Source organism: Procambarus clarkii, chromosome 21 (assembly GCF_040958095.1).
Source record: "Procambarus clarkii isolate CNS0578487 chromosome 21, FALCON_Pclarkii_2.0, whole genome shotgun sequence".
Taxonomy (NCBI): Eukaryota; Metazoa; Arthropoda; class Malacostraca; order Decapoda; family Cambaridae; genus Procambarus; species Procambarus clarkii.
Genome location: NC_091170.1, coordinates 5,522,907 through 5,537,018, shown reverse-complemented (window position 1 = coordinate 5,537,018; position 14,112 = coordinate 5,522,907). Strand labels below are relative to the sequence as shown.

Genomic DNA, 14,112 nt, shown 5'->3' with positions numbered 1-14,112 from the left:
GTGTATCGTGATCCAGCCTGTACTCCTCTTGACATACCAGAAAATATTCTGAGGAAACTACTCCAAGCTTGTACTAAAGAGGCACCCTTCTTGAGCCCGGATGGGCACATGTATAAGCAAGTAGATGGGGTCGCCATGGGTTCTCCCCTAGGTGTCCTGTTTGCAAACTTCTACATGGGTACCATCGAGCAAAAAGTCTTAGTCGACATGAACTTGAAACCGGCCATATACTGCAGGTATGTTGACGACATTATTACACAGGTACCGGATGTCAGACATCTGCAGGAGCTGAAGGAGGCATTTGAGCAGAGTTCCATGCTGCGTTTCACTTACGAGATGGAAAAGGATGGGAAGCTGCCCTTTCTAGATGTAACAGTCATGGAAAAGGGCGGAGGTTTCCACACTGCAGTCTACACTAAGGAAACAAACATAGGAATGTGCCTAAATGCCAACAGCGACTGCCCAGACAGGTACAAGAGGAGTGTTGTTAACGCATATGTCGACTGTGCTCTCAGCCACAGCTCAGAATGGAAGCAAGTCGACGAAGAACTCTGTAGGGTAAGGCAGGTCCTAGTCAACAACGGCTTCTCCAATGGTTTCGTCGAAGACATCATAAGAAGGAAAGTGAAACGCCATGCAACCTCTGAAGAGACAACTAACACAACACCTATACCCCCTATTAGACTATTTTACAGGAACTTCTTTTCCACAGCTCATAAAACGGAGGAAAGGGTCCTGAAAGATATTGTTAATACAAACGTTATCCCTACAGACAAAAATCAGAGGATACAACTGACAATTTACTATAAAACCAGAAAAACGGCCAGCCTACTCATGAGAAACTCTCCAGACACAAAACAGAACGCTTTAAAAGAGACTAACGTCGTCTATGCCTTCAAATGCCCTCTTGGGGACTGTAAGCTCCAAAATACCCAGTATATAGGCAAGACAACAACATCTCTTTCTAGGCGTTTAACGATGCATAAGCAACAGGGCTCCATTAAGGAACATATAATCTCTTCCCACAACCAAACCATCTCCATAGAAATCCTTGTAAACAACATAGAAATCATCGATAGATACAGCGATAGCAGGCGGCTTGACGTCTGCGAGGCACTATACATTAAGAAGTCAACACCAGCAATCAACAGCCAATTAATGCACAACTATATTCTACCCACCTCAAGACTCCACTCCAATATAGAAACATCAAGAAATATGGACCAATAGGCTTTCTACAATCACTTCTATTCAATACCCATTGTTTCGTGTTCTGTCTTGTGTTTATGAATTTAATACCTTATTAATACCACCTCACCCCATCCACCTCACTCAAATGTAGATATAAACAAATCGAAGATGTGTAAGTTCTATTCAGTTGTGTATGTGTAAACTAAAGTCTTTGAAAATGTAATAAGTTTTACGAAACGCGCTCAAGTGTCGCGTCAGACTAGAAATAAAAATTAATTTTGGAGAATTGATTTTTGAATTACCACCAACAGTGAAAAGAAACGTACGAAAGATCGAGAAAATTCCTGTTAGAATTATTAATCTTACTTTTTCGGTCATATTTAATAATATATATATATATATATATATATATATATATATATATATATATATATATATATATATATATATATATATATATATATATATATATATAAATATATATATATATATATATATATATAAATATATATATATATATATAAATATATATATATATATTATTAAATATGATCGAAAAAGTAAGATTAATAATTCTAACACGAATTTTCTCAATCTTTCGTACATTTCGCTTCACTGTTGGAGGTAAATCAAAAATCAATTCTCCAAAATTCATTTTTATTTCTAGTCTGACGCGACACGAGCGCGTTTCGTAAAACTTATTACATTTTCAAAGACTTTAGTTCTCAAATACACAACTGAATAGAACTTACGCATCTCCGATTTTATATCTACATTTGAGTGAGGTGGAAGGGGTGATGTGGCATTAACACAAGACAGAACAAGATGTGGTATTAATAGGGTATTAATTTCATCAACACAAGACAGAACAAGAGTATTAATAGGGTATTAATTTCATCAACACAAGACAGAACACGAAACAATGGATATTGAATAGAAGTGTTTGTAGAAAGCCTATTGGTCCATATTTCTTGATGCTTCTATATTGGAGCGGAGTCTTGAGGTGGGTAGAATATAGTTGTGCAATAATTGGCTGTTGATTGCTGGTGTTGACTTCTTGATGTGTAGTGCCTCGCAAACGTCAAGCCGCCTGCTATCGCTGTATCTATCGATGATTTCTGTGTTGTTTACTAGGATTTCTCTGGCGATGGTTTGGTTGTGGGAAGAGATTATATGTTCCTTAATGGAGCCCTGTTGCTTATGCATCGTTAAACGCCTAGAAAGAGATGTTGTTGTCTTGCCTATATACTTGGTTTTTTGGAGCTTACAGTCCCCAAGAGGGCATTTGAAGGCATAGACGACGTTAGTCTCTTTTAAAGCGTTCTGTTTTGTGTCTGGAGAGTTTCTCATGAGTAGGCTGGCCGTTTTTCTGGTTTTATAGTAAATCGTCAGTTGTATCCTCTGATTTTTGTCTGTAGGGACAACGTTTCTATTAACAATATCTTTCAGGACCCTTTCCTCCGTTTTATGAGCTGTGGAAAAGAAGTTCCTGTAAAATAGTCTAATAGGGGGTATAGGTGTTGTGTTAGTTGTCTCTTCAGAGGTTGCATGGCTTTTCACTTTCCTTCTTATGATGTCTTCGACGAAACCATTGGAGAAGCCATTATTGACTAGGACCTGCCTTACCCTACAGAGTTCTTCGTCGACTTGCTTCCATTCTGAGCTGTGGCTGAGAGCACGGTCGACATATGCGTTAACAACACTCCTCTTGTACCTGTCTGGGCAGTCGCTGTTGGCATTTAGGCACATTCCTATGTTTGTTTCCTTAGTGTAGACTGCAGTGTGGAAACCTCCGCCCTTTTCCATGACTGTTACATCTAGAAAGGGCAGCTTCCCATCCTTTTCCATCTCGTAAGTGAAACGCAGCACGGAACTCTGCTCAAATGCCTCCTTCAGCTCCTGCAGATGTCTGACATCAGGTACCTGTGTAAAAATGTCGTCAACATACCTGCAGTATATGGCCGGTTTCAAGTTCATGTCGACTAAGACTTTTTGCTCGATGGTACCCATGTAGAAGTTTGCAAACAGGACACCTAGGGGAGAACCCATGGCGACCCCATCTACATGCTTATACATGTGCCCATCCGGGCTCAAGAAGGGTGCCTCTTTAGTACAAGCTTGGAGTAGTTTCCTCAGAATATTTTCTGGTATGTCAAGAGGAGTACAGGCTGGATCACGATACACTCTGTCGGCTATCATTCCGATTGTCTCGTCCACAGGTACGTTGGTAAACAGCGATTCTACGTCCAACGAGGCTCTTATCCCTGTGGCCCGTGTGCCCCGCAGTAAGTCAACAAATTCCTTTGGAGACTTCAGGCTGAAGGCGCAAGGAACATAAGGAGTCAGCAGGCCGTTGAGTCGCTTCGCCAGTCTGTACGTGGGTGTGGGTATCTGGCTAATGATTGGCCGAAGTGGGTTTCCAGGCTTGTGCGTCTTGACATTTCCTTACGCATATCCAGGTTTATATTCCCCAATGATCTTTGGCAGGTGGAGTCCGGATTTCTTGGCGTTCACAGTTTCGATCAGTTTGTTGACCTTTGCTTTTAATTCGGCTGTAGTGTCCTTCGTTACCCTTTGGAACTTAGTTTGGTCAGAGAGTATGATGTTCATTTTCGCCAGATATTCGTCTTTTTTAAGAATGACATATATTGGCGACTTGTCACCTCTCCTGACAACTATCTCCTTGTTCTCACGAAGGCTTTTAGCTGCCGCTTTAAGCTCGGGGGACAGTATGGTGCTTCTGTAGTTGCCTCGATTCTTTCCTCCTTCTGCAATAAGTTCTGCTTGTAAGGTATCTTTGGTAGTGACCTTCTTTTGTGTCTCGAGGTCGAATATGTCGTCCAACAGAATTTCCAACTCTACTTTCCGGGCCATCTCACTCGGTCTGGACATAACAAGACAGTTTATGCCCAGATTTAGGAGAGTGACTTGGTCCTCAGTGAGGTTAATTCCTGCAAGGTTCAGGAAGCCATCTCTTGGTCGTGGAATTGCCATAGGTCCTCCATATAATGTTGTTAGTTTCTTGATAATCCTTGTTTCAGTGCTGAGGTGATGTTGGTCTGTGAGGATGTCGAGGTGTTGCTCAATGCGGGTACGGATACTATCGTCGATGTTGCTATTTCTCCACTCGTTTGTAGCATGAAGTAGTTGCGTTTTGTTGTCTGATTTCATTCTCTGCCTTGTATATCTGATCACGAATCAGATCCAGGCGATATTTTATCGTGAAGGCTTGATTCCTTGCTGCTGGGTCGTGCGTTTTAATATTAGTATATTTTGGTAGCAGTCTTTCCTGTAGACATATATTATTAAATATGACCGAAAAAGTAAGATTAATAATTCTAACATGAATTTTCTCAATCTTTCGTACATTTCGCTTCACTGTTGGAGGTAAATCAAAAATCAATTCTCCAAAATTCATTTTTATTTCTAGTCTGACGCGACACGAGCGCGTTTCGTAAAACTTATTACATTTTCAAAGACTTTAGTTTACAAATACACAACTGAATAGAACTTACGCATCTCCGATTTTATATCTACATTTGAGTGAGGTGGAAGGGGTGATGTGGCATTAACACAAGACAGAACAAGATGTGGTATTAATAGGGTATTAATTTCATCAACACAAGACAGAACAAGAGTATTAATTGGGTATTAATTTCATCAACACAAGACAGAACACGAAACAATGGATATTGAATAGAAGTGTTTGTAGAAAGCCTATTGGTCCATATTTCTTGATGCTTCTATATTGGAGCGGAGTCTTGAGGTGGGTAGAATATAGTTGTGCAATAATTGGCTGTTGATTGCTGGTGTTGACTTCTTAATGTGTAGTGCCTCGCAAGACGCACAAGCCTGGAAACCCACTTCGGCCAATCATTAGCCAGATACCCACACCCACGTACAGACTGGCGAAGCGACTCAACGGCCTGCTGACTCCTTATGTTCCTTGCGCCTTCAGCCTGAAGTCTCCAAAGGAATTTGTTGACTTACTGCGGGGCACACGGGCCACAGGGATAAGAGCCTCGGTGGACGTAGAATCGCTGTTTACCAACGTACCTGTGGACAAGACAATCGGAATGATAGCCGACAGAGTGTATCGTGATCCAGCCTGTACTCCTCTTGACATACCAGAAAATATTCTGAGGAAACTACTCCAAGCTTGTACTAAAGAGGCACCCTTCTTGAGCCCGGATGGGCACATGTATAAGCAAGTAGATGGGGTCGCCATGGGTTCTCCCCTAGATGTCCTGTTTGCAAACTTCTACATGGTTACCATCGAGCAAAAAGTTTTAGTCGACATGAACTTGAAACCGGCCATATACTGCAGGTATGTTGACGACATTTTTACACAGGTACCTGATGTCAGACATCTGCAGGAGCTGAAGGAGGCATTTGAGCAGAGTTCCGTACTGCGTTTCACTTACGAGATGGAAAAGGATGGGAAGCTGCCCTTTCTAGATGTAACAGTCATGGAAAAGGGCGGAGGTTTCCACACTGCAGTCTACACTAAGAAAACAAACATAGGAATGTGCCTAAATGCCAACAGCGACTGCCCAGACAGGTACAAGAGGAGTGTTGTTAACGCATATGTCGACCGTGCTCTCAGCCACAGCTCAGAATGGAAGCAAGTCGACGAAGAACTCTGTAGGGTAAGGCAGGTCCTAGTCAATAACGGCTTCTCCAATGGTTTCGTCGAAGACATCATAAGAAGGAAAGTGAAAAGCCATGCAACCTCTGAAGAGACAACTAACACAACACCTATACCCCCTATTAGACAATTTTACAGGAACTTCTTTTCCACAGCTCATAAAACGGAGGAAAGGGTCCTGAAAGATATTGTTAATAGAAACGTTATCCCTACAGACAAAAATCAGAGGATACAACTGACGATTTACTATAAAACCAGAAAAACGGCCAGCCTACTCATGAGAAACTCTCCAGACACAAAACAGAACGCTTTAAAAGAGACTAACGTCGTCTATGCCTTCAAATGCCCTCTTGGGGACTGTAAGCTCCAAAAAAACAAGTATATAGGCAAGACAACAACATCTCTTTCTAGGCGTTTAACGATGCATAAGCAACAGGGCTCCATTAAGGAACATATAATCTCTTCCCACAACCAAACCATCGCCAGAGAAATCCTAGTAAACAACACAGAAATCATCGATAGATACAGCGATAGCAGGCGGCTTGACGTTTGCGAGGCACTACACATCAAGAAGTCAACACCAGCAATCAACAGCCAATTATTGCACAACTATATTCTACCCACCTCAAGACTCCGCTCCAATATAGAAGCATCAAGAAATATGGACCAATAGGCTTTCTACAAACACTTCTATTCAATATCCATTGTTTCGTGTTCTGTCTTGTGTTGATGAAATTAATACCCTATTAATACTCTTGTTCTGTCTTGTGTTGATGAAATTAATACCCTATTAATACCACATCTTGTTCTGTCTTGTGTTAATGCCACATCACTCCTTCCACCTCACTCAAATGTAGATATAATATCGGAGATGCGTAAGTTCTATTCAGTTGTGTATTTGTGAACTAATGTCTTTGAAAATGTAATAAGTTTTACGAAACGCGCTCGTGTCGCGTCAGACTAGAAATAAAAATGAATTTTGGAGAATTGATTTTTGATTTACCTCCAACAGTGAAACGAAATGTACGAAAGATTGAGAAAATTCGTGTTAGAATTATTAATCTTACTTTTTCGGTCATATTTAATAATATATGTCTACAGGAAAGACTGCTACCAAAATATACTAATATATATATATATATATATATATATATATATATATATATATATATATATATATATATATATATATATATATATGTAAATATATATATATATATATATATATATATAAATATATATATTTATATATATGTCGTACCTAGTAGCCAGAACGCACTTCTCAGCCTACTAATCAAGGCCCGATTTGCCTAATAAGCAAAGTTTTCCTAAATTAATATATTTTCTCTATTTTTTTCTTATGAAATGATAGAGCTACCCATTTCATTATGTATGAGGTAAAATTGTTTTTATTGGAGATAAAATTAACGTAGATATATGACCGAACCTAACCGACCCTACCTAACCTAACCTATCCTACCTTTATAGGTTAGGTTAGGTTAGGTAGCCGAAAAAGTTAGGTTAGGTTAGGTTAGGTAGGTTAGGTAGTCGAAAAAACATTAGTTCAAGAAAACTTGGCTTATTAGGCAAATCGGGCCTTGCATAGTAGGCTGAGAAGTGCGTTCTGGCTACTAGGTACGACATATATATATATATATATAAATATATATATATATATATATATATATATATATATATATATATATGTATATATATATATATATATATATATATATATATATATATATATATATATATATATATATATATATATATATATATATATATATATATATATATATATATATATGTATATATGTCGTACCTAGTAGCCAGAACTCACTTCTCAGCCTACTATGCAAGGCCCAATTTGCCTAATAAGCCAAGTTTTCATGAATTAATGTTTTTTCGTCTACCTAACCTACCTAACCTAACCTATCCTAGCTTTTTTTGGCTACCTAACCTAACCTTACATATATATATAGGTTAGGTTAGGTTAGGTAGGGTTGGTTAGGTTCGGTCATATATCTACGTTAATTTTAACTCCAATAAAAAAAAATTGACCTCATACATAGAGAAAAGGGTAGCTTTATCATTTCATAAGAAAAAAATTATAGTAAATATATTAATTCAGGAAAACTTGGCTTATTAGGCAAATCGGACCTTGAATAGTAGGCTGAGAAGTGAGTTCTGGCTACTAGGTACGACATATATATATATATATATATATATATATATATATATATATATATATATATATATATATATATATATATATATATATATATATGTCGTACCTAGTAGCCAGAACGCACTTCTCAGCCTACTATACATGGCCCGATTTGCCTAATAAGCCAAGTTTTCATAAATTAATGTTTTTTCGACTACCTAACCTAACCTAACCTAACTTTTTCGGCTGCCTAACCTAACCTAACCTATAAAGATAGGTTAGGTTAGGTTAGGTAGGGTTGGTTAGGTTCGGTCATATATCTACGTTAATTTTAACTCCAATAAAAAGCAATTGACCTCATACATAATGAAATGGGTAGCTTTATCATTTCATAAGAAAGAAAATAGAGAAAATTTATTAATTCTAGAAAATTTGGATTATTAGGCAAATCGGGCCTTGCATAATAGGCTGAGAAGTGCGTTCTGGCTACTAGGTACGACATATATATATATGTCGTACCTAGTAGCCAGAACGCACTTCTCAGCCTACTATGCAAGGCCTGATTTGCCTAATAAGCCAAGTTATCCAGAATTAATATATTTTCTCTAATTTTTTTCTTATGAAATGATAAATCTACCCTTTTCATTATGTATGAGGTCAATTTTTCTTTATTGGAGTTAAAATTAACGTAGATATATGACCGAACCTAACCAACCCTACCTAACCTAACCTAACCTATCTTTATATGTTAGGTTAGGTTAGGTAGCCGAAAAAGTTAGGTTAGGTTAGGTTAGGTAGGTTAGGTAGTCGAAAAACAATTAATTCATGAAAACTTGGCTTATTAGGCAAATCGGGCCTTGCATAGTAGGCTGAGAAGTGCGTTCTGGCTACTAGTTACGACATATATACATATATATGTGTATGATTTATATGATATATAGATATATATCTATAGATATATATATATATATATAGATATATATATGATATGTATATAGATATATATATATATAGATATATATCTATAGATATATATATATATATATAGATATATATATGATATGTATATAGATATATATATATATAGATATATATATATATATAGATATATATATATATATAGATATATATATAGATATATATATGATATATAGATATATATATATGATATATAGATTTTCCCAGGGAGGACAACCAGGTGCGCCTTCCCACTCGCGCGAGAAACACCCACGGCAGGAAGAGCAAGAGTGGCATATCCGAGACATCAAAAATCAGAACATCAGTCACCAAGAAAATAGAAGAAGGAAACACTATTGGCGCAATACGAGTCATCACCAGTGAGGACTCAATTGCCGACAGAGATGCCGCAACAGCTCAAGCCCTAAGGGAGAAACACCCACCCAGGGCTCCGCGTGAGGACGACATTGTACAAGTGGGGGCTACCGGAGCAGAACCTCTCTGGGTGGCTGAATCTGTGGTTCATAAAGCAGCCATGTCCTTCCCTACAGGATCAGCAGGTGGGTTCACAGGACTAAAACCCAACCACCTCAAGCAAATGCTCAACCCTGCACTGGGTGACATTGCAAAGAACCTCTTGGTGGAACTAACCAGATTCACCAACACATGTCTAGCTGGCAACATACCAGCGTCCATAAGACCTATCTTTTTTGGAGCATCTCTCTGTGCTCTAAAGAAAAAGGATGGAGGGATCAGGCCAATAGCTGTGGGCAATTCTCTCCGGCGTCTCGTCGCAAAGGCAGCTGCAAGAACAGTTAGTGATGCAGCGGCCAACATGCTGAAGCCAAAACAGCTCGGGTTTGGCATTCCAAAAGGGTGTGAGGCAGCAGCCCATGCAGCTCGAGCCTTCATCGCCAACATCACAGACGAAAAGGCCCTTATCAAGCTAGATTTCAAAAATGCCTTCAATTTGGTGCGGAGGGATGCTGTACTCCATGCGGTTCATAGTCATTTCCCTTCCCTCTACCCTTTTGTACATTCATGCTACAGTATGGATTTTAAGCTACTTTTTGGCGAACATGAAATTGACTCGCGAGAAGGCGTCCAACAGGGTGACCCCCTTGCTCCTCTCCTTTTCTGCTTAGTCATCAAACAAGTCACAGAGGTCCTGTCCAGCGAGCTTAACATCTGGTTCTTGGATGATGGTACCCTAGCTGGTTCCCAAGACTCCCTCCTGGAGGACATCAGAAAAATCCAGCAGCAAGGTGCAGTTTTAGGCCTCACCCTGAACCCTTCTAAATGTGAAATAATATGTTCCAACCAGGGCATCGTAGAGAGAATAGAGGGTCTTCTGCAAAATATCCATAAAACTAAACCTGAAGACAGCACACTCCTAGGAGCTCCCCTGGGGTTGAAAGCCATGGATGAGGTCCTTGATAAGAAAATCGCCGACCTTAAGAGGATGGATGGGAGGATTGAGGATATTGATGCTCATGATGCACTCTACCTCATCACCAGATGTCTGTCCCTCCCCAGGTTAACCTACTTTCTGAGGTGTTCACCATCTTACAGTAGCCAAAAACTAAGTGAGTATGACCGGTTACTGAAATCAATGCTAGAAAAAGCCCTTAACCTCTCTCTCGATGACCTACAGTGGAAACAAGCCTCTCTTCCCGTAAGACTTGGGGGCCTCGGAGTTCGAACAGCAACGCAAATCGCTGTTCCAGCCTTCCTGTCCTCCTTATCAGCATCCGACGACCTTGTGAAGGAAATTCTATCTGCCCACTTAAATCAGCTGGCAGGTGTACATGATCCCAATTTTACACGCTGTGCCACAGAGTGGGCCTCTCGTGCAGGCCAATCACCTCAACCACCATCCCCAAAAGCCCACAAGCAATCCAGCTGGGATGGCCCCATTGTAGACCAAGTTGCTGCAGAGTGCCTGGGTGCTGCAACAACACAACACGACATTGCTCACCTCACAGCAGTAGCAGCACCACATGCAGGGGATTTCCTGTTAGCAACCCCAATGTCGGCAACTGGCACACGTCTCACACCACACGCCCTCCGAATTGCTGTGGCCCTCCGCCTTGCTGCCCCAATCCACACCAGATATAGGTGTATTTGCGGCGAGGTGGTGGCTGACAGGTACGGCCACCATGGCCTACTCTGCCAAAGAACAGGGGGATGGCACTCGAGGCACAATGAAGTTAACGACATCATCAAGAGGAGCCTCACCACAGCTGGATGCCCAGCTGAAAGAGAGCCCCGTTACCTAACGCCCCGTAACTCTGATGCTCTTATTGGTCGCCCGGATGGTATCACAGTGAACCCCTGGAAGAATGGCGAGCAGTTGGTATGGGACTACACGTGCGTATCAACCCTGGCTAACACCTACATTAACCTCAGTGTTGCACAACCAGGTGGTGCTGCCACCCACAGGGAAGCAGCCAAATCCTGTAAGTATAGTGAACTGGATCACCACTACAATTTTGTCCCCATTGCTTCTGAGACACTCGGCGCCTGGGGTAAAAGTGCTACCAGTTTTTTGAAGGAACTGGGTTCTAGGCTCATTGAAACAACAAGGGACCCAAGAGCTGCAAGCTTTCTTTTCCAGCGCCTCAGTGTGGCGATACAGAGGGGAAATGCGTACTGCATCCAGGGTTCCTGCCCGCCATCTGAGGAGCTGGAGGAACTCGACAACCTATGATAACCATCTTTGTAACCCATATGTAACTCTTTTTTGTAACAAAGTTCAAATAAAGTAAATATATATGTGTACATACAAAAGAATGGGGGTGGTAGGAGAAGATAATATTAGTGTTCAGTGAGAAACCACAAGGTCTCCTCTGAATACTTTTTATTTTCTTCTCCGAGGCTATGGGTCCCCACATTGGCACCAGAGGTGGTACCCTCACAAACTTGGAAAAAAAAAAATATATATATATATATACATATATATATATATATATATATATATATATATATATATATATATATATATATATATATATATATATATATATATATATATATATATATATATATATATATATATATATATATATATATATATATATATATATATATATATATATTATTAAATATGACCGAAAAAGTAAGATTAATAATTCTAACACGAATTTTCTCGATCTTTCGTACGTTTCTTTTCACTGTTGATGGTAATTCAAAGATCAATTCTCCAAAATTCATTTTTATTTCTAGTCTGACGCGACACTTGAGCGTGTTTTGTAAAACTTATTACATTTTCAAAGACTTTAGTTTACAAACACACAACTGAAACTGAATAGAGCTTTGCACATCTTCGAGTTTATATCTACATTTGGGTGAGGTGGATGAGGTGAAAACGAACTTTCAACAATGGGTATTGAATGGGTGTTAAATTCAAACACAAGACAGAACACGAAACAATGGGTATTGAATGGTAGTAATTGTAGAAAGCCTATTGGTCCATATTTCTTGATGTTTCTATATTGGAGCGGAGTCTTGAAGTGGGTAGAATATAGTTGTGCGTTAATTGGCTGTTGATTGCTGGTGTTGACTTCTTGATGTGTAGTAGTGCCTCGCAGACGTCAAGCCGCCTGCTATCGCTGTATCTATCGATGATTTCTATGTTGTTAGCTAAGATTTCTCTGGTGATGGTTTATTTGTGGGAAGAGATTATATGTTCCTTAATGGAGCCCTGTTGCTTATGCATCGTTAAACGCCTGGAAAGAGATGTTGTTGTCTTGCCTATATACTGGTTTTTTTGAGGCTTACAGTCCCCAAGAGGGCATTTGAAGGCATAGACGACGTTGGTCTCTTTTAAAGCGTTCTGCTTTGTGTCTGGAGAGTTTCTCATGAGTAGGCTGGCCGTTTTTCTGGTTTTATAGTAAATCGTCTGTTGTATCTTCTGATTTTTGTCTGTAGGGATAACGTTTCTACTGACAATATCTTTCAGGACCCTTTCCTCTGTTTTATGGGCTGTGGAAATGAAGGAAACGGGTATTGAATGGGTATTAAATTCAAACACAAGACAGAACACGAAACAATGGGTATTGTTTATTTTTTTGTTTATTTGAAATTTTTTTTAGAAGGGAGCCAGTTCCCCCACCGAGGGAGGGGTGACCACTCGTAATAAGAAAGATGACAGGAATTCTTCTACAAAGAAATTCAAATCAAGAGATGAAGAGGTCGAGATAGAGGTCATCTCTGACGATGTGGTAGAGAAGGCACTTGTCTCTGAAGATGTGGTTGAACAAGCAAAACGTCCAGAGGTAATGAACCAGAGAGGAGCAGACCGATATACCAGAATAACAACAATGACAGCTTTATTAGGGACTTTGTATAGTAGTGCAATTAATAGACATTTAAACAATTGATTGATTATTATTTTTCTTATTGAATAATTGTAGCTATAGGATGGATAGAAAAAACACTCTCTCACTCAGTTAAACAAGTAGACTTTGATTCAATCTTAGGCAGCTTCCAGAGACAAATATGATTCTTATACTGATAAAGCCACATAAATACTTACCACCCACTAATGATACCTGAAAACTGATGTCAAACAACGATAGACTCTAATAAGAGAGAGAGAAACCATGTAACTTCCCAGAGACAAGTAAGATTCTGATACACCACACAAATTACTTTCCATCTGTTGAGAAGTGGGACCAAAGACCCAAAGCTCAACCCACACACAGACACAAATGTAAAACATTAAACATGTTTGATCATTGAGAGGTGACAAATAGGAGAGTACAACTTGGAGAGCTTACACACACACACACACACACACACACACACACACACACACACACACACACACACACACACACACACACACACACACAGACGTTAGAAGGAACTTTTTCAGTGTCAGAGTAGTTAACGGATGGAATGCATTAGGCAGTGATGTGGTGGAGGCTGACTCCATACACAGTTTCAAATGTAGATATGATAGAGCCCAGTAGGCTCAGGAATCTGTACACCAGTTAATTGACATTTGAGAGGCGGGACCAAAGAGCCAAAACTCAACCCCCGCAAGCACAAATAGGTGAGTACAAATAGGTGAGCACACACACACACACTGCCTCCGAACCATATGGTCCACATATAACAGTCCCACTCTAATCCCCCCACA

At 39.8% G+C, this 14,112-nt stretch overlaps 1 protein-coding gene across 1 annotated transcript in view; it reads right to left on the bottom strand.

The window, feature by feature from the left end:
• Window positions 1–198: 198 nt before the first annotated feature.
• Window positions 199–14,112, bottom strand: part of LOC138366999 (protein FAM186A-like) — a 58,304-nt gene continuing 44,390 nt past the window's right edge. Inside the window, exon 5 of the mRNA XM_069328403.1 lies at window positions 199–288. Within this exon, the coding sequence (XP_069184504.1) occupies window positions 199–288 (90 nt within the window). The remainder of the gene's footprint in view (window positions 289–14,112) is intronic.